The sequence below is a fragment of the Syngnathus scovelli genome, chromosome 11, assembly GCF_024217435.2.
Source record: "Syngnathus scovelli strain Florida chromosome 11, RoL_Ssco_1.2, whole genome shotgun sequence".
In the NCBI taxonomy this organism is placed as follows: domain Eukaryota; kingdom Metazoa; phylum Chordata; class Actinopteri; order Syngnathiformes; family Syngnathidae; genus Syngnathus; species Syngnathus scovelli.
Genome location: NC_090857.1, coordinates 1,388,664 through 1,413,446, shown reverse-complemented (window position 1 = coordinate 1,413,446; position 24,783 = coordinate 1,388,664). Strand labels below are relative to the sequence as shown.

The following is a 24,783-nucleotide window of genomic DNA, read 5'->3' as shown; positions in this document are numbered from 1 at the left end:
TCGACGACACTATTTTCAAGCCAACTTTGCTAGACTTCATTTACATCAAGCATATTTTCCTGATTTAAAACTTCTGCAGTCACAGTGCTTTTTAGCGGGTGGCACATTTGTCCCCAAATCTTGGGTCTGAAATAGCCACAAGCTTTGGTGCTCGTCCACAGCTCATTAAGGGAAAAAGAGCAAAACAGTCAAAGCAAGCCCGGAGATAGTACGAACAAACTCGGCCTGCAAAACCTGATATAACATAGAATGTGGCCAAACAGCTGACTGAGCAGCATCTTCAAAGAGTTGAAAGAAGCTCATGTGACGTACTATTCAAATGACTATCAAATACAAGTCGAACAAGTGTGATATTTTTTTTCCTGACCATCAAACTTTGACGAGATCAATACTCAATCGTGTTGTCCGTCGATCAGCCAAGACCAGCACGAAGCAATCGGAAAGGAAGCTGCTGAGATAAACTTCAAAATAATTCTATTAAAGGATCCGCCCTTCTAAATGGCCTCCATTGCAAAAGCTTTAGCGATGATGCCATACGAGTTAAATGAATCTATCCGGCACAGCGGGAGTGCCACAACACCTCTCAGCTTCCAGCTAATGTTAGCATATGCCAAAACGTTAACCCGAGTGTGGATAAAGTGCAGCCTCCCGGAACGAACATGACTTTAAAGTATTCTTCCTGTTGAAATAAAAACGCCCCTAACCTCTGGCACTGTCGGAGTAACATTTGCCTCCCACTGGGCGGCTGAAATAAATGTAAGCCTTTTTCCACAGATCATCTGGACAAATTGTTTTGCATAGTGATAACCGGGGGGTACTTTCAAGGAAGCGGAAAGGAATTTCAGTCTCTTGGGGTGTTTTGGTTTTCCCCAAGGCTTATAAGAGACAAACATTTCATTACAGAAATGTTTTTAACGCGAATACATCCTGACGAGGGAACCTCATCCATCAGGAAAGCTGCACTGAGGTCCATTATTACAGCAGAGTTATCGCTCCTGTCCCTGGCAACACTGCACTACTCAAATGGCTCCTATAAGGAAGAGTTATGATGGCTGAGGCAGAGAGATTAATAACGCCACGGCATCGTCTGATGAATTACGGCCCGGATGCCGCGTGTTTGTTTGCCGCCTTTTTGGACCAGCTTTGCCGTAAGCCGGGCATAATGTGGAGGTGGCAAGGTTGTCATCCTTAGCGAGGATGGAAGTGGGAGTGGTGAAACAAAAGTCGTGTTTCGATTCTAAATCATCATCAACCTTTGATGCAATTCGAGAAACACGCTCTCATCTCTTGAATGATGCCATCCAATGTTGGCCTTTTATACAAAGTACTATAGTGTGCCTTTAATTATGAAATGGAGGACTTTATACTATGGCCATAAATCAACATGTGCCAAGGCATTATGCGATGTGATGCGAGTAATCAATACTTCAGGGTCGCAGCAACTACGCCAATACAGCAGGGCTTGAAAAAGGGCGTTGTCGTCCGGCGTCTATGAATTCAAAGGGTTGGTGTTGGAGGTTGCACCTGCCTGCAGCACCTCAAATATCTTGAGGTATTAATCTGTGTCTCTGATGAAAGCGTGACACATAGCACACAGGTGACACAGTGCCATCTAGTGGGTTGTAAGACACCAAAAAAGGTCTTCAATGCAGAAACCAGAAGTCAGTAAGGAATGACGTCTCCATTGGAGAAAACAGAAAATGATGATTCTGAGGTCAATTCAAATACGCTACATTAAAAAAAAAAAAAATACAGTATTTTTCAGACTATAAGCTGATACTTTTGCACAAGCTTTGAACCCTGCACTTTATAGTCCAGTGCGGCTTATCTATAGATTTTTTATGCTATTGTATGATTTGTGCCTATTCTCTTATAGAGAGAAATAAATTAAACATTCAAACACCTTCAGCTTATAGTGCAATGTTGCTTTTACACATGAACAAAACTGCATTTTCCCTTAATTGATCTATAATCTATTGTGATGATATCAATAGAACAATACCATTGTGATTTCCAAACATTGTATTTCTTCTTAAAGTCTATGTTTACATAAAGGGAAAAGGGCTGAGGTCTTTATACAAGTTGCGGACTTTTCATATCACCAACATTCTGCGTGTATTCTTGTAAGTCTTGTCGTCAATTTGTCTGGGCAGAAATCTGAGCCTCTGCTTGTACTGGGTATCCGTTTCGAGACTATTTTAAGGCCTGCAAGCATGCGTGCCCGCGCATGCACACGCACGCACGGGCATTCTCACGTTCACAGCACTCATTTCTAGTGCTGATAGATGTGCTGTATGTCTCCCGGTTCACTTGACCATATTTGCAGCCGATGAAAGCAATTGTCTGCCTCTCGGAGATGAGCTTGACTGACTTTCATAAAATAAGCCAAGGATAAAGAGAGTGTCGCCAGACTTTCTAACACTTCTGCAGCTCCACTTCCCCGCACTCAAAGTGTAAAAGGTGACGGATGACACCACCTTTTTCTTAAAAAAGACGCTCGCAGCTCATCCCGACTTGTCAGTGTCCACTAACACCCCCATCCCCATCCACATCCCACAAATGTGTGATTAAGTCCAATTTGCAGAATCTAACAAAAAACATTACAGGAATCAGTTTAAGCAATTAAACTATGGAACTGTAATGAGAAATTATTCCTGAAACTGAACTCGAACTTGCTTAACAACTAAAATAACCAGTGACTTTGACTCGATTTTCGTTGGAGAAAATTTTTTTTCTTGCTAAATGGATTTGTTTTTATTTTAGATTCGATTTTAGATGATTGTTTGCAGGCAGGGAGACGCGAGTGTCCATGTATCCCCAAAGGATTTGTCGGATGCAAAGTAGAACCACTGTCACAGCATCTTAAGACAAAATAGAGGTTGCTGGCGCCTGAATACGCCGCTGGCTCAAATGTCAAAAGGCCACTCTGTTGACTGTAGCGGAGGAGTCAGGTTGAAGTGGGTCAGACGCTTTGGACCGCCGCGCCATCTATCATCGCGCAGGCAGGCAGGCAGGCGGGGACACAAAACAAACTGATGAGCGGGCAGACATTTTTCCGTTGATTGTCAGCGCGGTGCCAGAAGATTTCCCCCTCGCTGAGCGATTGTTTGAGGCTGGAAGGTCGGCGCGAAAAGTAAATAAGCTTATAATGATGACAGAAAGCGCGGCAATTAGTGCCTCCGAGGACCGAGTCAATGAGAAAGATCAACAATGTTGTTGTGTCAACACAAAGCTGTGAGGTCTTTATACATTAACAGGAGGGCTTTATTCCTACTCAACATCTACAAAGGACATGTGCTACCCTCTAATTAAAACCGGTAATAATAGCAGAACTATTGTGAGAGTCAAAGCTGTCAAATCCACTTGGCTTTGTTGTTTTTTTTTATTGCTCATTGTTTAATGTTTGAGAAATGTGGCAAAAGACAGAGTGCCAAGTCCCTTCTTGACGTGGCTCATTTTTAGCATGGGCAACTGGACAAATTAGAAATAATGCGGGGCAGCACGATGATCGCATCTGCCTCACCAGTGTTGAGGTTCCAGGTTGGAATCTCGGCTCTAGCCTTTCTCTGTGCGTTTGCCTTCTTTTCATTTCCCCGGGTAAATTACGTAACAATAGATGTGAATGGTTCATGTGTGTTGCGTGTGCACGTGCAGCACTTGAAGCGTCCCGCAAATTGAGGCAGTGTGCCGCAAAATCAATGAATCAAACGGCGACCGTGAAAAATAGTGATGTGAATTGGGAGCCGTTTTCACGTTGACTTGAAAGCGCCTGCACGTGATTGACAGAGCCTAATTGTCAATTAGTCACTGACTGACTGAACGAGCCAAGTCACGGCAATAAGCGATCGCAAAGTAGAAGCGGTATAGGACCAAAATGAGGAACAGCAGAAAAAAGACACTTTATCTGGGCCAATGGATCAGCTGCTCAGAGCAGGGGCACTTTTCATTTTCCTCATTGCCGTTCCTAACCATACTAAAGTTAACTTTGACATCACAGCAGAGATTTAACAAATGTGGATACACACTAAAGTGGTTTGACGCCTCACTGATATCATGCTGATCAGTGTAGCAAACAAGCAGCACCTCATCAGTACATGGAAATAATTAACTAAAAATAAGACTGGTAGCACTTATCAAATCATCAAGCCTAACCATAAATATAAAATGCACAACCATGCGAAAAGGCACCCGCCAACGCGAGCCTAAAAACATTTTGTCAGCCATCAGCGAATTCACTTAACACCCTCCTGGAGCAGAGAAGAGGCAAATAATACACTGGAGCATCTGCTTAAGTAAGCAAATGAGGACGAGCAGTGAAAGTGAACGTTGGCCATAATGATGGCAACACCAAAACGTCTCGCTTGTGTTTCACTCGGGCCTTCATCCCACAGACACACGCCAGCAAGCTCCTCTCCCTCGTTACCAAACCCCGACCGACCGACTCGCTGGCAAAACTATACTCAGACACCTTCACTGTCTCACAACGTTCATTTTGAGCTCTCCTAAAAATAAAAACACTTGCTAATGATTTGAAGCTGTCTAAAAAATGGTCCAGCCTGATATGCTAACGCCGTGTTTAAGGACAATCCAACATTCACAAATCTAGGAACAAGTTTCCTGAAATTGCAAATTCTAACACCTTTAGGGCAAGAGTAAAAAAAAAAAAAATCAACTTTAATAGTTAACTTTGCGCAATCCCAAGTAAAGCGCCAAGTAAAGCGCCTCAACTGGCACAGGCAACAGGTGGCATATTTACGATCTTCCCCCGAGCTTTGCGTGTCAGCTCCAGCCAGCGTTTTATGACTGCGGTTAAAGAGGGGCGGCGGAGAAACCAAAGGCAACTTGAGTTAAATGTCAACACACTGAACAGTGGCGGAGAAACTAGACAAAGACAGTAAAAAGAATAAGAAGCAGATTGCCTTGATGAGTTTAACATAAACCTTGTCTGCGTAAGAGTGCCAGATAACGACTTGGGATGTTCCTCTGCTCAAAATAGCGACATTACTGCCCATCTCTCTGAAGCACATGATTAAGAGTGAATTCCACTGAGGCCACACAAAACATCAACCCCGTGCTCCTCACGAAGCTCGAAGGACCTTGGATCTGAGACCCCGCCAATAATCCAAAGTGATGCTCGGGCCTGGCAATCTTTGCGAGCGCCCTGTGAAATTAGCGCTCAGACCCCGCCAGTAAACGTTCCACGGAGAGCGTGTCAAATTCACAGCTGCATAAAATCTGCAAATGTAACATCATTCTCGTGTTTCAGCAACTTCCATTCCCTGACTATAACGGAAATATAAATGTTTGCCAAAGAAACGACACATGTAAAACGGGGTCAGTTTTTATTGCCTCTGACTCATGAGGTGCAATAAGTAAGTCAACATTACACGCCGATCTCACCGACGCCATTGACAAAAGTCTCACCAAAGTTGTCACCAAGCTTGACCTATCGCTAGGCAATGTAAAGTTACACAATTGTATATTTACAAAATTCACCACTACCATTTCCCAAAAATATGAATATAGATTTATCTCTCACAGGCGTCAAATGATGCATCTTCACACCAGAATCTTCCCCATGCAGATTACAAAAGCGGGAGACAAACCATTTTTAAATCAGCTCCGTTCCGTGTGGAACGTGTGCTTCCATGTGGATCGCACATATAGTGTACACGAGCCAGTGGGAGAAATCCTACTTTAATATCATATCACGGAGGAAGTCAGGCTTATCAGCAGGGCCCAGCGATGGCACATAGAACATGCTGCTTCCATCTGGGCTAATGTGAGGCCCAGGAATACAATCCGCTCATGTGAGACTCCATGATGTGACCCCCTGAGAAATGTAACCAACCCAGCGCATCAAATACTTCATCTTTTGGTAGCGCTTGCAGGACGTGTTTAAAGATGTCATTTGTAGATTCGTTTGAATATGATTAATAAGGAATGTGACGATATATGCATTGCTTGTAAAAAATCATTCAAGCATATTTCATGTTGATATGCTTGTTGTTTGTCAGTCAAGATATTTCTTCTTTATCATTTTAAAAAATACAATACAACTTTATTGATAGTCCTATTCATTTGTTAAAGACGTTGGTGGAGTTTTTCCAAGCAAGCTTAAATCAAGCATTAGAATCCTTATTATTTTTTTATCACATTTTTTGCAGAGCAAAATTGGGAGCAAATGGGACTCTCCTCTAAGACAAATGCAGTTTATGCAACTTTGATGTTACTTCTTATAATGCATGAGCCTCAGCGTTATCTATCCACTGTGGATAAAACAAATCTCACACTAGCACTATGCAATCTAAATAAAAATAGTGATCCCACTTGAGACAAAGAGACATTTATCACTCTGGCAAAATGGATCTTAAGTGTACCAATTAAACAGCATTGTTATTTATTTATGAATGTTCTCAACCAGTACAAGAGTGAGGAGGAAAAATATGCAGCATTAAAAAAAAGAGTAGACAGCGCAAAATAAAGTGATGGGAATGAAGGCAAGAGCGAAGTAGAGGGGGTGGAGTGTCAAGTATGAGGTCAGTAGGTCAAATAATTCCAGCTAAACACTTTAGCGGGGGAAAAACAAATCTGCAAAGGTGATGATGTAAGCATATACGAACATATGTACTGCGCATACAGTGTGTTGGCTGTGAAGAAGACATCCATCAGTGGTGTTGACATGGACCTGGCAAGTTGTGATGAAGATGGATGACTGTCAGCCAGTTGAACTTATCAGTGTAACAGGAAAATTCGAGATGGGATCATTTCTTACAAATTACTGTAGAAAAATGATGTCGATGAACACACTGATAGTTGCAACTCAATTTTAGAAATGAAAAGCAACCTTTCAGTAATTGAATACAATTAAAATACAATCAGTACTTATAATAAATGATACTGCCCTCAATGTTAAATTGAATTTGTTCCTTGTTTTCGGTCATATTTTATTCCTGAATACATCTGCATTCAAGTCCAAAGCATCACTATTGATTGAGCAAAACAAACTCATGAAGATGAGCTTGTTTTTATGCTGCCCTCCGCCGACGCAATCTCATGCAGACGCTGAGCTGATGGCGTAAGGGGTCTTTGAAAGCGGCCAACCATGCCCCACGTGCCTGAGGGGTCATCTTTCTATGCGAGCTAGCCAGATAAGCAGCTGGTGAAAATGTATGTATGCTTAAGCATTAAGAGTTTATGTTTTCGTGCTATCAGATGGACTGTAAGTTCTTAAAATTCTTCAGACATTAAAATTTCAAACAAAATTCACATATTTCTCAAATGCACTGCTTGTTAATTCAATAGCCAGCTATGATGTGCTCAAGTGTGACAGATTAATCTTGTTTTCTTCCTGCTTGAATGACGCAACTGTTGTTTTGCCACTTAAACAATTTCTGCAAATTCTAACGTGTAGTTAGGCATGCAACAATCTTAAAAAAAATAAAAATAAAATTGCTCATTGTTCTGTATTTTTATGTTTTAAACTTGAGTCTCTCACATGTGCAGATGAGATCCTAACCCAAGTGTTAATTTTCAGCATGTACTAAAGGAGGAGGGTCATTCTAAAATTAAAACAGTTAAACAGTCACACGGTCCATATTGGGCCCACATTGTAACTTTCTCGATTCTGGATGATTCTTTAATAGAGTCATCTTCTCATGTGTATTTGTGACTCTTTTTGTCGCTAATAGCAAGAGCCGTTATTCTCAGACATAATTGAGATGTTCATAGCATTAAACGTCAACAGCTGCACCGCGGTGTATAATACAGACGTCTGCGGACAATGCATGCCTGGCAAAGCTCATCATACGCTGGGTCCTAAAAATAGTACACGTCAACTCCCGAGATCTAACTGGATTAACAGTTGGCAATAAAAGCAAAAGCCTTGAACCTTTATTTTAAGAACAATAGCTGTGGCACCATTGTGGGCTATTCTTGTTTGCTTGGAAATAATGTGACCACTGCTTCCTTGCTAAAAGTATAATTTATCATTTTGTGGCCACTGTCACTTGCATTCATTCCAATTAGGGTTGGCAGGGCATGCCCCAGATATGCTGCAGAATGATCTTGATAAGACTTGCAACCATGGTGCTTTGGGTCAAATTGGCACTTGCACACATAACTCGTTGCAACGGGAAAACTGCGTCAACATTTGAAAAATACTCATATACTGGATAGGATTGACAATATTTACTTTGATTGATCAATATAAAATCTGTTGATGTGCGTGTCTTAACAGGACATAAGAAAATTTGGATCAACCCCGACAAGGGGATTCTCCCAAAGCAGCCAGAATAACAGCCAAGGACACTTTTGACCCTTTCCCATCTAATGTGGCAAAATATGCATTCAAATCATTTCAAGGCTTTAGCTAGAGAGATATTGAAGTGAAGTTAAAAACATGAACTGGCCTCGCATTTTTGTCTACTAAAACAACACAGACCACCACAGCACGAATGTTTTAGTATCAAAGTATCAAAACAGGACATTCCAAAAAGATTTGAAGCGTTTCCAGCTTCAGTCATTAAGGACAAACGACTCAATATGAGATATTTAACCTGCTCTTTGCCCCACCCTTCTGCAGATACCCCCTCCCTGCCCCATCTGCCCAACCACCATCAACGTGTCCTGGAGTAAAGGCAAAAAAGTCTGAAGAGCTTGTGGCAGTGGTCAGGACGAGAAGCATCAAGCACAGACCTGCACACTTCCAAGGGGAGGGGGGGATCTATACACTGAAAACAGCAGCCAGGACTAGAAGCAGGTAGGTGGCCTTTCATGTGAAGATGAGGAAAATGCACAGAAGCTTGTTATTTCCGGAATACAAATAGGCACTCTAAACAGCTTGCATTGTAAAGCACTCAGGTGATGAATATGAGCCAGCACTTGAGCTTAAAAGACCAATAAAGTTACCGGCGGTATTTACGTCGCGTTTTATGCGATACCACGACGTTGGGTTCATTTAGACGTACACCCAAGGCAGGCTTTGGCATATAGATTTGACGTGGAATCAATTTAATAATGCGTAAAGCCTTTCTCACTTTGAATGTCACGCTTTCTAAACTGGTAAGTTGCTTCCAGGCAATGGAGAGTCAGGAGCTGCGAGGGTGTGACAGTCTGATGAACTTTAGACGGTGGTATCAAATTGATTCATTGGCCTTCAGAGGGGAGGGTTAGACATGGGATAAACAAGATATTGTTCCTCACACTAAAAACAAACAAGCAGCTGATACTATTCACACCAGTGAGGCTGCAAACATGAAGCACGTTGTATTCCGATGGCAGCTCTGAAGTCTAACTTCACACTGAAAGCAAAGCCAGGAGTTCACAGCCGCAAATGACAACCTGTCGTTTTCCGCTGCCTTCGACCCGCTCCGCACGGATCACTTTGTCAGCCTGCCGCAATTAACCAAATGTAGAAATCCACAGGGATGTTCAAATATGCCCATTAGTAATCATTTGTCACCACGAGGTCTTGTCAACAGGCCAAGTTCTGCAGAGCCAAGGAATGCAGTGCAGGGCATTTGAGAAGGTGCAGATGCTGTGTCGAGCATTAACGGTCACCAGGTCCAGTCACCAGGTGGCTGGACCACCAACACTTGTCACGTAGCGAGGGCCAAAGACATTAGATATTATTAAATTTAGGTGGGCTAGTGTTTCCACAAATGTCATAAAAAAGCTATTCCGATCTGCAGGGAATTTTAGCTTCTCAAATGCGATTGGGTCGTTTTTAATAAGTTCTTTGTTAAACATCAAACTAAAACAAGAATACCTCAAGCATGAAAGTGGGCAGCTATAGGAAAAGGAAAAGTTCGAAAACCGCAACAAAAGGATTGGCCTCAAATTGTCATGAATCTAAAATGAATGACCGTCCCGGCTCACCTATTTTCAGATTTTGGTCATGAGATGTTCGCAGTCATTTTTAGTAAACAGCAAGTGGGAGCACGAGGCAAAATGGCACATATGCATTATTCTGAAGCCCAAGAAATTGGGTAAATTCTTTAGTTAGCGACACATGCTGATGTTTGGAATTGGCTGACTTTTAATGTATATTTTTTTGGTGAACATTTTGGGAGCATGTTGGCTTGTAAGGGTATCAATTGGCTCTCTAGAATCAAAGCTAAAGAGGCTGGCAAATATTTTTGTCTGTAATGCATTCTTCATTTAAAGAAATATGAGGTTTCTAAAAAGATGAGAGCCTCAGCCAAACACTTGGATGTAAAAAGGGAGAGTGCATTTAATGAAAAGAGGCCCACTGCCAGGACTCATCTTTCTTCCAGCATGTTTTGTATTCAATGAATGTGTTTTTCCAACAAGAAGCACTGTTGCTGCTAAAGGCCAACATTATACTGCACGTCTGCACATTTATCCAACTGGAAATAAAACACTCGCAAAAGGCGAGCCGTGTTCCCCCGAAATGCATTGCAGGAGATTTATTTGATGCATTTGTATTACGTAATGATGCACTTGTCAACACAACTCCTATTTGCTTTTAGAAAAATCACGTCTCTCGGAATTAATGGCAAATCCTACTGGATTTTGCTTTTTCAATGACCCGCATTGCATATCAATACCAGGTTGTTGTAGAAGAAACAATTTAATACCATGCAATTTGCAGTATACAAAATGAAAATCACCACATTTGGACAAATGTGCCACAACTCCGTTAGCATAGGTTTGTGTGATAGATCACTGCGCACAAATTTGGGTTATGTAGGGAGGGCAGTCCGAGTGCTACCTTAAATTAAAAGGACACCAACTTGTGAGTTTTACAAGTTAGTCACAAAGAATTTAAGGCTTGAACATTTCATGTCAAGTTCCACACCCATTCACTGACTCAACTTAAGTTGTTTTGCCAAACCTATACATAGCTGCAACTACACTTGAGTATCATTGTCCACTGGGAAGGTTAGGGTCAAATGCTTTCACGAACGCTAAGGAACAGTCACGACACGAAATGACGCACAATGTGCTCCGTAATGTTCCTTTGCACCTGTGGATCTCGTATGAATACTTCGATGTTGTACGCACATCATGATCAGTGGTCACATTTAAGCTAGGTCTCAAGTGCGCTGACATTACGAGGCTTTAACAGTGTCCGTGTTATGACGCTAATCCTGGAAGCTCTTCACCTTGTTTATTTAAGGCCTCAAGTGCCTGACTGAATTAACACATTCCCAACAGGGGGGAATTCCCATGGGGAGGCGCTCATCTCAAACTGAAATCGTAATTATGTGACTGCCCCTGACTGGCTGCACAGAGTAACAGCAAGCTTGGAGGGAAATTGGCTGCAAGAATCTGCCCTCATTGCAAAAATTGAAGGCTAAATATGATTGTTCTTTGTCTGTCAAGCCATTTCGTTGCATCGTAAGTTTAGAATAAATTTAAAATAAGAAATGCCACAGCTGTAAACGCAACTCAACTTGGGGCAATTTTAAAAAACCTTGCCAAGTCAACTTTCACAAGTGATTTTGTTTCATTACAGTATTTTTGTTGTTGTGTTTTTAAGGTAAGTTTTTATAGTGTATGAATCATATAGCAAATAGAGAAAAAACATGTACCTTATGACATGCTGACGGTTTCCCTCTGTTTTTGGTGACAGAAACTTTGGAAATCTCCAAACGGCAAGATGAAAAAGTCAAAGGTGACGGATCAAGCTGCTGATAGGCAGAAGGGTAAGTGCAGTAACAGGGACACCCTCTTCTGGGCAGGATCAGTCACAGTTGTTTGTGTATGTTTCCGTCCAAGTTTCCAACAGTGTTTATCTAAGGGAAAAATAGGAAAAAATTCAGTCATCTTTTTTGGTACAGTTTTTCCACCATTATTTTCTTTGGCCCCTGAAATGAAGAATAACCCCCAAGAAAAGTCTTTTTTGCAGTTTTGGAACAAATATCCTAAAACAATGAATAAATAAAAAAGGTGCACTGTGCTTCGATTTTTTTTTTTTCAAGCCGATTCACAAATAACCAATCCCCGGGAAATGTGAGTTGTGTAACTCTCCTGACAATGCAAGAAATTTCTCAGAAAAGACATGATTTCCTTCTTATCTGGCGTTCTTAACAACCATGCTGAAAGCAAGACTCATCACTGCAAGAGAGGGCAATCCCCCAAAGGATAAATGAGTGTTGGAGTGTTGGGGAAAAATGGAACAAGGCTGAAATTGCTGTCAGAAATTGCTTGTTACCCAAAGTAAGTCGTTTTCTCTCAAGCACTGTCAAGAAATCATCCCGTGAAATCTCGAACGTCGCATTCATCCAAAGCCATACCGCTGACATCATGGTCATTATTTTGTGACTAACCAATGTACGTCAGATGTCTGGATTGCGTGTTGTGTTACTGTGCCATCCATCCTCTGGGAAAGTGGAATACTATGTTGTCTGTCTCCACATCCTGGGCCTTTTTCTGAGATTTCCCCTAAACTGTCCTGTTCCTTTTCCTACCATCCTGATACGCGTTAAGTCGACGCTTCTGAGAAAGGCCACCTGGATGACAAAGGTATGCGGTGTGAAGTGCGAATGAAACCCCGCAAGTGCAATTCACTTTTTGTAAGCGCATGAGTACATGTTGGTTGGTCGCATGCATGGCGGGGTCTTCAATCAAGAGATTCGTTCCTTGGTGAGTTTCCAGCAATTTCTGAATGACTGCGAAATACTCTAAACATGCCAATAGACCTTATAGTTCTTCTCAGTTATTAGATTCTGGCTGTATTGATTCCAGCACCGATATTTTAATGCACCCAGAATTTGAAATACGTCACATTTAAAAGTGCTTTGACCTGATGGAACGCTAGCGAACTATTTTAGTGTTTGGCAACTAACGTGTTGTGAGTGTGACTAATGCCTGGTTTTGGCTTGGAGCTTTCCTTAATAAGCCAACATATATTTGCATGGAAATATATAGCAGTGTGTTCATGCTACTGAAAATCATCATCTGATGATTGCTTTACTGTAGAGAGTACATCCACGGGGGCTTTAATAAGAGTTTACCAGGACTCATTGCACACCAAAATATTACAAAAAGGATATTCACTTCATCATGATAATTGATAATCACAATTGCTTTCTATGAAGGGGTGTCAAGTGGATTTACTGGTTTATTGGACCTTCTGCCATCTAGTGGAAGAGCTTTTAACTGTTCTGCCTTTTACTATTTGTTGCTGGCATAGATAGGAAAAATACGGTATATTGCTTGTTGTAAGAACAATTATTTCTGGACTAAATAAGTGAAATGAGGAATCACTAGAGTAGATAACACATTTCATTTAACTGACAACTGAGACCTTATGATACTGTAGCTATTGCGCAACCTTTCATCATGGGTTGAATGACTTGTGGTATAATCTTTCTTCCCTCAGAAAAATGCACTCACAGTCAACGTCTAAAATGATTTAAGTAAAGCGAAAACATACAGCTAACGACTGATTATAAATATGTCATAAACAATCCTGTTTATGTCCATATTTTAACGGGCGTATTCATTGACAAATCTCAGCTGGGATTTGTTCAAAAGAATATCCATTTTATTTGAACTGCTGTTAAAATAACAAATGTTACAGAAATTAATGCTGTGTTTCGTTAAACTCGATGATAATGCAAGAGAAAAACTGCATAAACAGTATTTCTCCACCCTGCTGTCAGACGTGAATTGCTCATGATGTGATGGGAGGGAGGGCCACCATGTTCGAGTGCTGTCAGTCAGCTGGAATGACATGTTGAGTAGTTAACATAATATGTGTCTTGTTTGGTTTTCTAAGATGAGGTTTTCTAATGGTTTTCTAAGAAGAGCAAGAGAATTTCTCCGAAAAGAACATATGCCATCATTAAATAAATGAACGAAATGAAAATGGCTTTGGGCGTAGGTTTGGTCTTTTCTGTGAATCTTTCTTGACTATATAATGTGTTGGCTACTTGCTGTAACCTTCTTGCAGCCCAAATGGTAATTACTGTTATTCTTAGCCAAGGGCTTTTTTTTTTTTTTTTATTTCCCCCGAACACCACTTCACAATTATACTCAGAAGTTTACTGCCTTTTCCATTTTCCCTGCTCTTTGAATTATAGCCTTCATCAATGTTCTTTGTGTGTACGCTACTCATAACAACTTTGGGATATTTGGCTTCTGTGTGAAATATCATAATCTAATATGTACGACATAAAGTGAAGGTTAAATCTTCAGCATAGTTTTCAAATAAAAAAAAGTTAAAATGTTACAATTGTGACGTTTTGTGTTGAGATGAACTCTTTGAAAGATGATTTAGATTTCATTTTAATTTATAATACTCTAAATAAAATCGCATTAGCCTCAAAATACAAAGTCTCACACACACAAAAAAAGGAAAAGGATGCTTTGGCATTTGAATGCTTCATTTTGAAACCTAAAGAGAAGCTATGTTAAGGTTCTGGTGAATTTAAGTTCATCCCGCAGTTTCACCACAAAGCCCAAATATCCTTAACTCTTCATGAAAAGCGTGTCTCGTTGTTAATATGTTTTTTCCTCATCGGATTAGGAATCAGGAAGAAGTCCAAAGTGGCAGGTGTCATGATCACACAGTTTGAGGCGGAACTGCCAGAGGGAAAGACAACCCCTGATTTTTCTCGCAAACCCATCGCAATTACCATTCAAGAAGGTCAGCTTCCCATTTTTTACGACTTAACAATGGCATGGTCATCGTTACGAATGACTTGCATCATTATAAATCGCAGGAAAAAGTACATACTTTAAAGCCATAGTTGTGGGAAATCCAAAACCCAGCGTCACATGGACCCGCGCAAATGGAGAAATCGTTTTTCACCCGGACACCTGTCGGCAAATGTACAACGAGTCATCACACGAGCATACGCTGGAGGTACAGTACGGCGCTCATTAAAATGTATGAACGTTGCTAAAGGAAAACAATTTTCAATGATAATGAAAAGTGCCTTTTTATCAGTTTCCCAAGGTGGCCCCAGAGGATGCCGACACCTACAAGTGTTATGCAACAAACGATTACGGACGAGCCGTTTGCACCGCCGTCCTGAACGTTATTGAAGGTATTTAGGATATTACAACACTGAGAGCCTGTGCGAAAATGATAACGAAAAAGAATCTATTCATTAATTGTTCACAGTGGGATTCTGCAAAGCCAAGGAACTTCAAAAGACATACGGGGACGGTAAGATGGTCACAAAAATGACAAATATCTCGCATCCTCTTCAGGACAAACATTGCGATGATAAGTTCATGCGGCAAACTTTTAACGAAAACACATTATTAAGTTGTAAACTTAACTCTCTGACCTAGATCTGATCTGCTAGGTAGCTCATTGGCACCACTCTGTTGCATATTATGGAAGAAGTGTGGAGTATTACTAAAGAAAGTCATGGCCAACTGATTTTTGTGTCCTGCCCAGATATCCCGGACTTTCTTCGCAAAAAGCTGAAGAAATGGTCAGTTCCTGTCCCCATGTACTATGTTCAACGCAAGTCTTATTCAAAACAATTTTATTGGTGATTTCTTGCTCAGCACTATCGAGGTAGGAGTGCAAGACGATAAGATGGCCACCCCTGAGGCGAAGATCTGGGAAATTCTCAAGAATGCGGATAAGAAAGACTATGAGCGCATTTGTGCGGAATACGGCTACACCAATTTCCGTGGGATGTTGAAGAAACTGAAGCAAATGAAGCAAGAAGAGGAAGGCATGGATATTGCAGAGGTACATGATTGTCGGTTCATTTGGGACTTTTGGGATTAACGAGTACAAACATCAAATCCAGTGAGTGTCCACATAGAATTTCACCCTGATTTTTTGTGCGTTTGACAACTTCAGGAAAGCGAAAGGTTTGCCTTTGACGACGAAGTAAGACAGTCTCTGATCCAAGTTGACAAAAAATACGACGGAGGCCTCTACACGAAGGATGAGGAGGGCGCCTCTGTATTCACTGCCAACGTTAAAGGTACACCTTCAGTATGGTGATGTATTTTAAAATAGCAGGTGAACTACTGCTCCGGAGTTAAATTGCATTCATAACTTTCTACTCCAGTTTTGGGTACTGCAAAACACTGCGAATGAAACGGAAATGTTACATCGACTTTTGTTGTGTTCTCCTTGCAATGCAATTGACTGGCCATTCCTTAATAGTGAAAATCGCTTTTCCTTTCTAATTCTTCAGTACCCGAGGTCGACTTTGCTCTTAAAATCCAAGAGGTGAAGGCGGATGAAAGACAGGATGCACTCTTTACATGTGTCCTAACTGCACCTCAGAATGAGATCAAGTGGTTGGGCAAGAACGAGCCGCTGTCAAATAGCAAAAAGTTTGAAATCACCGTTTCAGAAGATGAGCTCATCCACAAGTTGATGGTGCGCGATTGCTCGCCATCGGATGCTGGCATCTACGCCGCTGTAGCAGGCATCAAATCATGTAATGCCTGGCTTGTGGTTGAAGGTGAGGAATCATTTTTTATCGTGCGTATTTCTTTTCCATTTTCAATTGGCGATCGAAAAGTCACACAAAAAGACTGACTATCAATCATAAAACCGTTGTTTGATTTGGTGGGATAAAAAATTTTGGTATGCTGTCATCTATTAATATCTTTTAACCCCCCAGAGGATAAAGAGGCTAGCAGCATAGGAAAGGAACCGGCTCGGAAAAACACTCTAGCCGGAGTGGATGATGATGCCGACTTGTTGAGGATCGCCAAGGAGCAGCAAGAACGGTACCAGAAAGAAATGGAGGAGAATCTGAGGAAGGCTCAGTTGGAGCGGGACGCTGCAGAGGAAGCTGCCCGACTGAAAGCTCAGGCGGCTAGAAAGCAGTCCGTCGAGGCTCAGGCGGCTGGAAAGCAGTCCGTCGAACCTCAGGCGGCTAGAAAGCAGTCCGTCGAGGCTCAGGCGGCTAGAAAGCAGTCCGTCGAGGCTCCGGCACCTCGAAAGCAGTCCGTCGAGGCTCCGGCACCTAGAAAGCAGTCCGTCGAAGCCAAATCAGAGGCCAAGGTTGCTGCAAAAGCTCCTGCCGGGGTGAAGAAGGTGGAAGCGGTTGCAGAAGAGCCAGCAAGGAGAGCTTCCATTAAAGAGCAAAGAAGCAGTTCTATTGTTGCTGATGTACATGTCGCAGATCCGATTGAAGAAATTGGGGAAAATTCCTTATTTATGGAATCAGTTGAGGTAGACAAAGTAACAGTAGGAGATGGGCCCCCTACTCAAGACATAGGTAAAGGTGAGTATGATGATGAGACTGTTTTTGTAATTCATTTTACAAAAGCATTCCTGGAGAGAGAAAAAAAAATACATGGTGTTCCAACAACGTACATTTTTGGAAGACCATGTATAATTGTATTTCATGTTGTGGTTGTAATTATATTCATAATCTTAATTTCTTAATCTTATCTTTGTAACACTGTCTGCTTTTTCATGGATGTTCAGCATTACTCTGTAGACAATCCATGTCCTACAATATATACAGCATACTATATATATATATTTAACCGAGAAAATATCAATCAACTGTGTCTAAAAATTGATTGATTTTTCCCCCCAAAAATATGATAAAATATAAAGTGGAAGTGACGCTGACTTTTGCTCAGTAACGAGGTGAAGGTAAGTATCCATTGTGATTGTGAAGAGTGCATATTAATAACGGATATGAGAGCAAATGTTAACCAAAAAAACTGTTCTGTATAAAGCTGGAATTGATTATCACCAATAGGAAATGATCAGGTCCAGAGAAACGCACAGCCAAAAAGTGAAAAGTCTGGGAAAAAAGAAAAACATCCCAAAGTCACTGCAAGCCGAATTGCAGACGACAAAGACACTGCTGTCGGTAAGAAATGTCTAAGGTTGCACTTTCTAGTTTATTTCCATGGCCAATAAATTATTTGACAATAAAAACATTGAATTAAATGCAGCTGAGCTAAATATATTGCAATATATGTAAAGTCAAATTTGACAGTCTCACATAATTTTAGGATTTGGATGCTAGGGTTAAAAAGGACATTATCTAATTCTACAATTGATGGATTTTCCATAAAATAAAACCCTTTTTTTTTAAATGGTTCTGATGCTGACAGTGCTCAGCAATTGAAGGTACTGTATGCCCCAAGTCTCCTTTTTTTTAGATAAGAACACATTCAGGAGCATTGTTTCTTCATAAAGCTGTCATGTATTATCACCAATAGGAAATGATCATGGTGACGAAATGGCAAAGCAAAAAGGTGAAAACTCTGGGACAACAGAAAAGTGTCCCAAAGTGAACATTCCGGATGCCGGAGACGCTGCTGTTGCTAAGAAAGGTCTGTCGATCATTTCATAGGCACTCGATTATTTGACTATGAAAATATGAACATTTATATTATGGGTAAAAGATGCATTGACTATACTTAGTAATACTGCAAAAATCAAAGTGAAACATCTGGAGAAAAAAACCAAAAAGAAAAACGTCCCTAATTAAAATTTGAAACGCCAGTAGATATTTAATGGCCAATAAATCATCTGACAGTGAAACTGCTGACTAAAAGTGAGGTACATTTAAAAAAGGAAAAAAAAAAAAAAGCGTTCTGGGAAAATCTCTCAGGCTTTTTAGTTAAAAGGGGGCTGGAGAAAATGAGGAAGTACTTAACATGTCAAAGGATGAAAACACTGAGTTGAAACTGAAGAACGTTGCCATGGACAATTTGAATGAAGGGTCAAGGAATTGGTTCTAAAAATAATTTTAAATTGTCAATCCAAGTGCATATTAAGCATCCTATGAATATTCTGGATAAAGCTTCCATTTATCATCACCGATAGGAAATGATCATGCTGAGGAAACAGCAGAGCAAAACAGTGAAATATCTGGGACTAAAGAAAACAATCCCAAAGAGAAAATCGGGGACATCAAAGATGCTGATGTTGGTAAGGAATGTCTGAGGTTGCACAACGTAGATTAGTTGAAGGCCAAAGTAGCACTGACAATGTCATGACCCAACTATTTTGCCATGGTTAATATAAAGCATTATCGCAAAAGCCTCATATCGTAATCACGTTTGTCAAGTCTTGAAAATGCTGACCTAATCTAAATGACGTGTGGTGCATTTTTGTGTGTGTGTGTTCACTTTGAGTACTTTTATTAAGTGTGCCGTGAGTGGAGTTCCGCTTCAAAGTTCCAATGGCAATTTGCATTTGAGCACGACGCCGAGTTGCGTATCTGCTTAATGGTGTATAAAATGACCGTATTTCTTCAGTTAGCAACCATTTGTCAAATAGCTCTGCCTTGATTCTTATTTATCCGTTTTAATGTATATCCAAGTTTTCATTTCATGTGATAGATAGTATGTATTGTAACAAATGTTTCATTGTTAAATGACAACAAAACAACCCTCTCTCCCTATGCTCTTCATAATTTCACCTTATTTACAGAAATAGGAAAATTTTTAGCCGTGCTAACTAACACCCTAGTGTTGCATTGCCATTGCACTTCTCCCGAATGTGAATGTTACTAGGGTTGTTATGTTTTGACCCATACTCGTCACTCAATTAGAAACACTGGTGATGCTACTTCCCATGATGTCACCTCAACAAAAATAAAGACTGTGATATGTTGCCACTGGACCATGCAGGGAAAGATAAAGTTGATGAGAGTGAGGAAGAGGAGGACGAACAGCCGGCAGCTGGCAAGCGTGTCAGAGTAAGGCAAGGGCCGCTGATCGAGGAGACCATCATCGGTAAGATGGCGGGCGTTGCATGACTTTATGCATGAGGAACTTCATTGTATTTTAATAATGAAGTCATTTGATAAGAAAATGACTTTTAATGTGTTTTCAGACTTTACATGTAGTGCCTGTGCAAACTCTAATTGAATAAATGACCTTTTCCAGTCTCTCGACAGGAGTGCATTTCACCTCTGACTGCCTTGGAGATATGCTAATGAAATTGGATGCACTTGCGAGAGCACCCCGTGCAATTAAGGCCTTGATACGCAAACGAATGAAAACATATCGGGGTCGTGTGTGCGCCACGCAATGCATCTGCGTCTTAATTAGACCTGATGACGGGAGGTAATGTACTGTTTAATGTGTGTGTGAGTGTGTGTTTTCACCTTCATCTCATATGTGCTGTGTTTGCAGACACTGTGTGCTCTGTGTGCATTCATGTTAACAGTCTTGCTTGCTTTCCGCATCTTAATCGAGGATGGGTCAGTGCGTTGAGAGCAATTACTTTCATGAACACAACGGGTACAACTGTTTGTGTTCTTTGGACGCAAGCAGCCATGTTTGCATGAGGACATGCCCTTTGATTATTTCAAGATGGAGGACAACTCCGCGGCTACGTGAACTATTTTGCACAGAGAAGACACAAAAGTGCATTTGATCTTCTGCTGGCTTCAGAGTAACGCAACTCAAGAGAAGCAAGAGATTTTTAAATTTTAAGGATGAAGATGGCCACCCTTAAGATAAACAATGACTTCTGCCATAGCCTCCTCAATTACAGAACATCTCAATTCTAGTTTGTGTAGAACATGTTTGAAAGGAACTTTTTAAGGACTCATGAGGTAAGTATACTCAAATGTGCATTAATCCGCCCATGGATGAATTTGTGAACTTAAAATGCACACGGTATGACAGATAAAAACAAACGCTTTGCTATACTAACTTGCCAGTTGAATAATCCTCAGACCCAGGCGTTCACTTCCACATTGGACTAAATGACTGCAAAGCTATCATCGGAGAAGATGCGGAACTTGTGTGCAAACTCAGCAGCGAGGACTGCGTGGGTATCTGGTACAAAGATGGAGAAGAGGTAATGTCTTGGAAAATAATGTGGTTTTTTTTCTAATTTAATCAGACTGTGTTTGTTTCCAGATCAAGTCGAATGAGGGTATGACCATTATAAAGGAAGGAAGCTACCATAAGCTTAAACTTCACAAAGTCCCAGAGGAATTTGCTGGGAAATATAAGTTTGAAGCAGATGGACGAAAGACAGAGGCCTTGGTGGTTGTTGAAGGTAAGCTGCAATTTTCTGACACAATGTGAGTTGGAAAAAATATACAGTGCCTAAAATATCTGTTGACATATTTTTTTTTTTTTAGATCCACCCAGATTTGACCCCGAGGAATTAAAAACCTTTATTACCCCTGTCACGGTGAAAAAGGGGCACAGAGCAACCTTCAGTTTATCTTATATTGGACGAGAGCCGATAAAGGTTCAGTGGTTCCTTGAGGGGGAAGAGCTTTCGGATGAAGCCAATATCAAGCTGGAGAACTCAGAGGGCAACACACGTTTGCTTCTGATCAAGCTGCAGCGCAAGGACAGCGGCGAAGTCAAATTAAAGCTCAAAAATGAGTATGGTACTGCTGAGGCCTTAACTGAACTGATTGTACGAGGTATGAACTAAAGTGCATACAGTGGAGCCTCCAAAGTCAAATAGTCTTCCAAGATCCAAACTGTATGACTTTTGGCACAATTACACATTGGAGGTTCTACTGTCATTTCAAGCAGTGCTAAATATTTCAGTCTTCTGATTAATGTCTCTAACATCCCTCAATAGATAAGCCCACTCCCCCGATGGGACCTGTGGAGATTGTCGAAGCTTCCTCCTCCGCAATCGAGATCAAATGGAGACCACCAAAAGACAGTGGCGGCTGCCAGATAGATAACTATATCCTCGAGAGGCAACAGATTGGTCGCAACACCTGGAAGAAGGTCGGACCCATCGGTCCACTGGCCAAATACCGGGACTCAGACATAGACCACGGTCGTAGGTACTGCTACCGCATCAGTGTGGAGACTGAAATGGGCACCAGCGATATCATGGAAACGGAGGACATTCAAGCCGGGACAAAAGGTAAACCAAAGTCATTGGGAATTTATTACCTCAATTACCTCAACACAAACAAAAAGACTAGATTTCAAACCAAGACGCTGATCGGTTGTGTACACAGCATACCCAGGACCTCCATCAACACCAAAAGTTGTCAGTGCCTTCAAAGACTGCATCAACCTCTCCTGGTTTCCTCCTGCCAACACGGGAGGCACCAGTATTCTTGGATACAACCTTGAAAAGCGCAAAAAAGGAAGCAATCTCTGGGGTCAAGTCAACCCATCACATGAGATGATCAAAGGTTATTTTGGATGTCCTTGAGCAATATCAATTTTTGATTGGATTTGTTTTAATTGCTAATTGCCTCCACAGCTAAAGGGTTTGCTGTTAAAGATGTGGTAGAGGGTATGGAATACGAATTTCGTGTGTCGGCAATAAACAACTCCGGTGCTGGGGAATTCAGCACACCTTCAGAGTTTGTCTTTGCCAGAGATCCCAAAAGTAGGTGGTAACTTGAAAAATTAACAGCCATTGTTTTATTAAGCTAATACTGAAAAAAATGCAGCAATGATTATAATTTGTGCTTTGCAGAGCCTCCGGGAAAAGTCATTGATTTGAAGGTGACCGACTCTAGCTACACAACTCTATGTCTGTCTTGGGTCAAACCCAAGGACATTAAGGGGGTCACGGACGAAGCCAAAGGATACTTTGTGGAGATCCGCCCGGTAGAAGACACAGAGTGGGAGCGTTGCAATACCAACGTAGTTACCACAAATTTCTACACAGTGAAAAACCTGAAGTCGATGGCCATGTACTGGGTGAGAGTGATTGCTACCAATGATGGAGGAGAGGGAGAACCACAGGAGTTGAATAACTACATCCTTGCAATGCCGCCTCCCGGTGAATAACTATTCTTTCTTCCCATTTGCTTGACTGGTTTAAGTCTAAAAGAAGTGCCTGCCTCAATGAACACACAGAATGGCTTCATTGAGAAACTCTCGTCTCTCTGAAATAAAAATAAATTGGGCTTTTCCTTCCCCAGTGAGACCACGCTTCACGAACGGCAAAATCAAGAGTTTCATGGTGGTGCAAGCCGGAAATTCAGCACGTCTTACATTGAACTTTGAGGTAATTGTTTTAAGAAATGAGGACCATCAAGATGGAGAAAGACACGTCTTCTATTGGTGATTATTTTTTATATCTCCTGCAGGCCTCCCCTTGGCCCGAAGTCACATGGCTGAAAGACGACGTCCCGGTCAGTAGAAGGGCGACGATTAGCAATACGGAAGGCACATCACAGCTCTTGATTCCTTCTGCCGTGCGCTCAGACTCTGGTGTCTACACCATCGTTGTCAGGAACATTGTCGGACAAGAAACGTTCAGTATTGAAATAAGAGTCACAGGTGAGTTTTAGTAATATAGTGAGTCCTCGGTTTATGACCGAGATCTATTCCTGTGACACCACTGTAATATGAAATGTGTTGGTTTGTTGGTGAAATAAACAGAGGACTCCCTCTGCTCAGGTATTTCCAATCAAACATTATGATTTCATTTTAATTCTAGATGAGCCAAAGCCACCAGGCCCCGTGGAAATAGAAGAAAATGTGCCAGGCACTGTGACCATTTCGTGGGAACCTTCTCCAGATGAGAAACTTGATGACAGGTTGTATTACATGGTGATGAAGAGAGACTCCAGCAAGCGAACATGGAACACCGTCGCAGATCACATCTTTAACAATAGGTTCACAGCCTGCAACATAATGCCGGGCAGAGAGTATAGGTTTCGTGTCTATGCAAAGAATGACATGGGCGCCTCGAAACCCTCCGAATCACCAAAGTGGCTGATACCGGCCAAGAAAGGTATGGTACATAGCAGGTTCGTGTTTAACGAGTTATAACATCAGAGATAATTCCCATCTCCACTTGTTTTCAGAGAGGTTCACAGTGAACATGCCAAAATCCAAAACCTGCAACCTCGAGTGCCCCCCGAGGTTTCTCGTCCCGCTAAAAATGCACGTTGCTCCCCAAGGATATGAATGTTACATGAGCTGCGCTTTAAAGGGGGATCCAACACCTCATGTCACATGGCTTCGCGACAACGTTAGCCTGAATACCAACACCAACTACTACATCTCCAACACCTGCGGAGTTTGCTCTCTGCTCATACTCAGGGTCGGATCCAAGGACACCGGAGAGTACAAGGTGGTGGCGGAAAACCCCATGGGGAGAGCAGAGTGTTCTACCAAGTTGACAGTTAGGGGTAAGTTTTACCAGTAGAAGTCTGCACAGGATTTGGCTGTGTTAGAGTCGAATAAAGCAATCACAAATCTCTTGTCTATTTTTTCCAGAATAAAAAAAACTCAGAAGCTGCAGGACCTGTGACCACCCAAACATTTTCACTTGCATGAAATGACTCCTGATCTTCAGTTGAAGCAACCCTTTCTTTGACACACCAATGAAATGAATGATTGTAAAATGATGTCGAAGAATTCAAAATTCAAAATCAAAACCAATATATATTTTGATGGTTCTACCAAGTAAAATTTGACCTGACCTGAGCTTTACAAATACCGTATACCATTTTTAAAAAGGTAGTTTCAGATGACACAGCTATAATGTGCATGTCTAAAAGCAAACAGTATATTGTGTCAATTAGGTATATTCATGTTAAATTCAATTTAATCAAAGCTGACCGCCCGTTGACTGATTTGTTTAACTCCCAAAGCATTAATCGATAAGCATGAAATTGTTTTTAAGTTCAATGTAAATAAACCTTTTGACTCTCAATAAATAATGATTTGTATGTATTTATTTATTTATTCATTTATTAATTCAAACAAAAACAACAACCAACATTAGCGGCGCATTACCAAATTACAATTAAGGGCAATCCCACAAATAGTGGCGCTCCCTCGAGCAGACGGCGTGCCCCCAATTAGTAACCGGATGCGTCATTCAACACGAACATCAAAGATTTAACAGCTGAACCTATTTTGATTTCAAAACTGCCAGACAAGCAC

The 24,783-nt window shown here is 41.3% G+C and overlaps 1 protein-coding gene across 1 annotated transcript; it reads left to right on the top strand.

Moving 5' to 3' along the window:
- Positions 1-8,589: 8,589 nt before the first annotated feature.
- On the top strand, positions 8,590-24,588 carry LOC125977646 (immunoglobulin-like and fibronectin type III domain-containing protein 1). The gene is made up of 28 exons (XM_068652393.1): positions 8,590-8,761; positions 11,600-11,672; positions 14,501-14,620; positions 14,697-14,839; positions 14,924-15,023; positions 15,101-15,145; positions 15,383-15,419; positions 15,496-15,685; positions 15,800-15,926; positions 16,143-16,415; positions 16,578-17,186; positions 17,676-17,789; positions 18,145-18,258; positions 18,755-18,859; positions 19,564-19,668; positions 19,822-19,853; positions 20,615-20,743; positions 20,806-20,947; positions 21,033-21,326; positions 21,491-21,787; positions 21,885-22,064; positions 22,136-22,264; positions 22,355-22,663; positions 22,806-22,891; positions 22,974-23,166; positions 23,327-23,623; positions 23,697-24,023; positions 24,112-24,588. Exons 2-28 carry the CDS (start codon positions 11,627-11,629, stop codon positions 24,114-24,116), a joined length of 4,548 nt encoding a protein of 1,515 aa, XP_068508494.1. The 5' UTR covers positions 8,590-8,761; positions 11,600-11,626; the 3' UTR covers positions 24,117-24,588.
- Positions 24,589-24,783: the final 195 nt, after the last annotated feature.

Coding starts and splice junctions, on each gene's coding strand:
- LOC125977646 (XM_068652393.1), top strand. CDS start 11,627: ATGAAAAAGTCAAAGGTGACGGATCAAGCTGCTGATAGGCAGAAGG. Junction 11,673..14,500: donor AGCTGCTGATAGGCAGAAGG/GTAAGTGCAGTA, acceptor TCATCGGATTAG/GAATCAGGAAGAAGTCCAAA. Junction 23,624..23,696: donor GCTGATACCGGCCAAGAAAG/GTATGGTACATA, acceptor ACTTGTTTTCAG/AGAGGTTCACAGTGAACATG.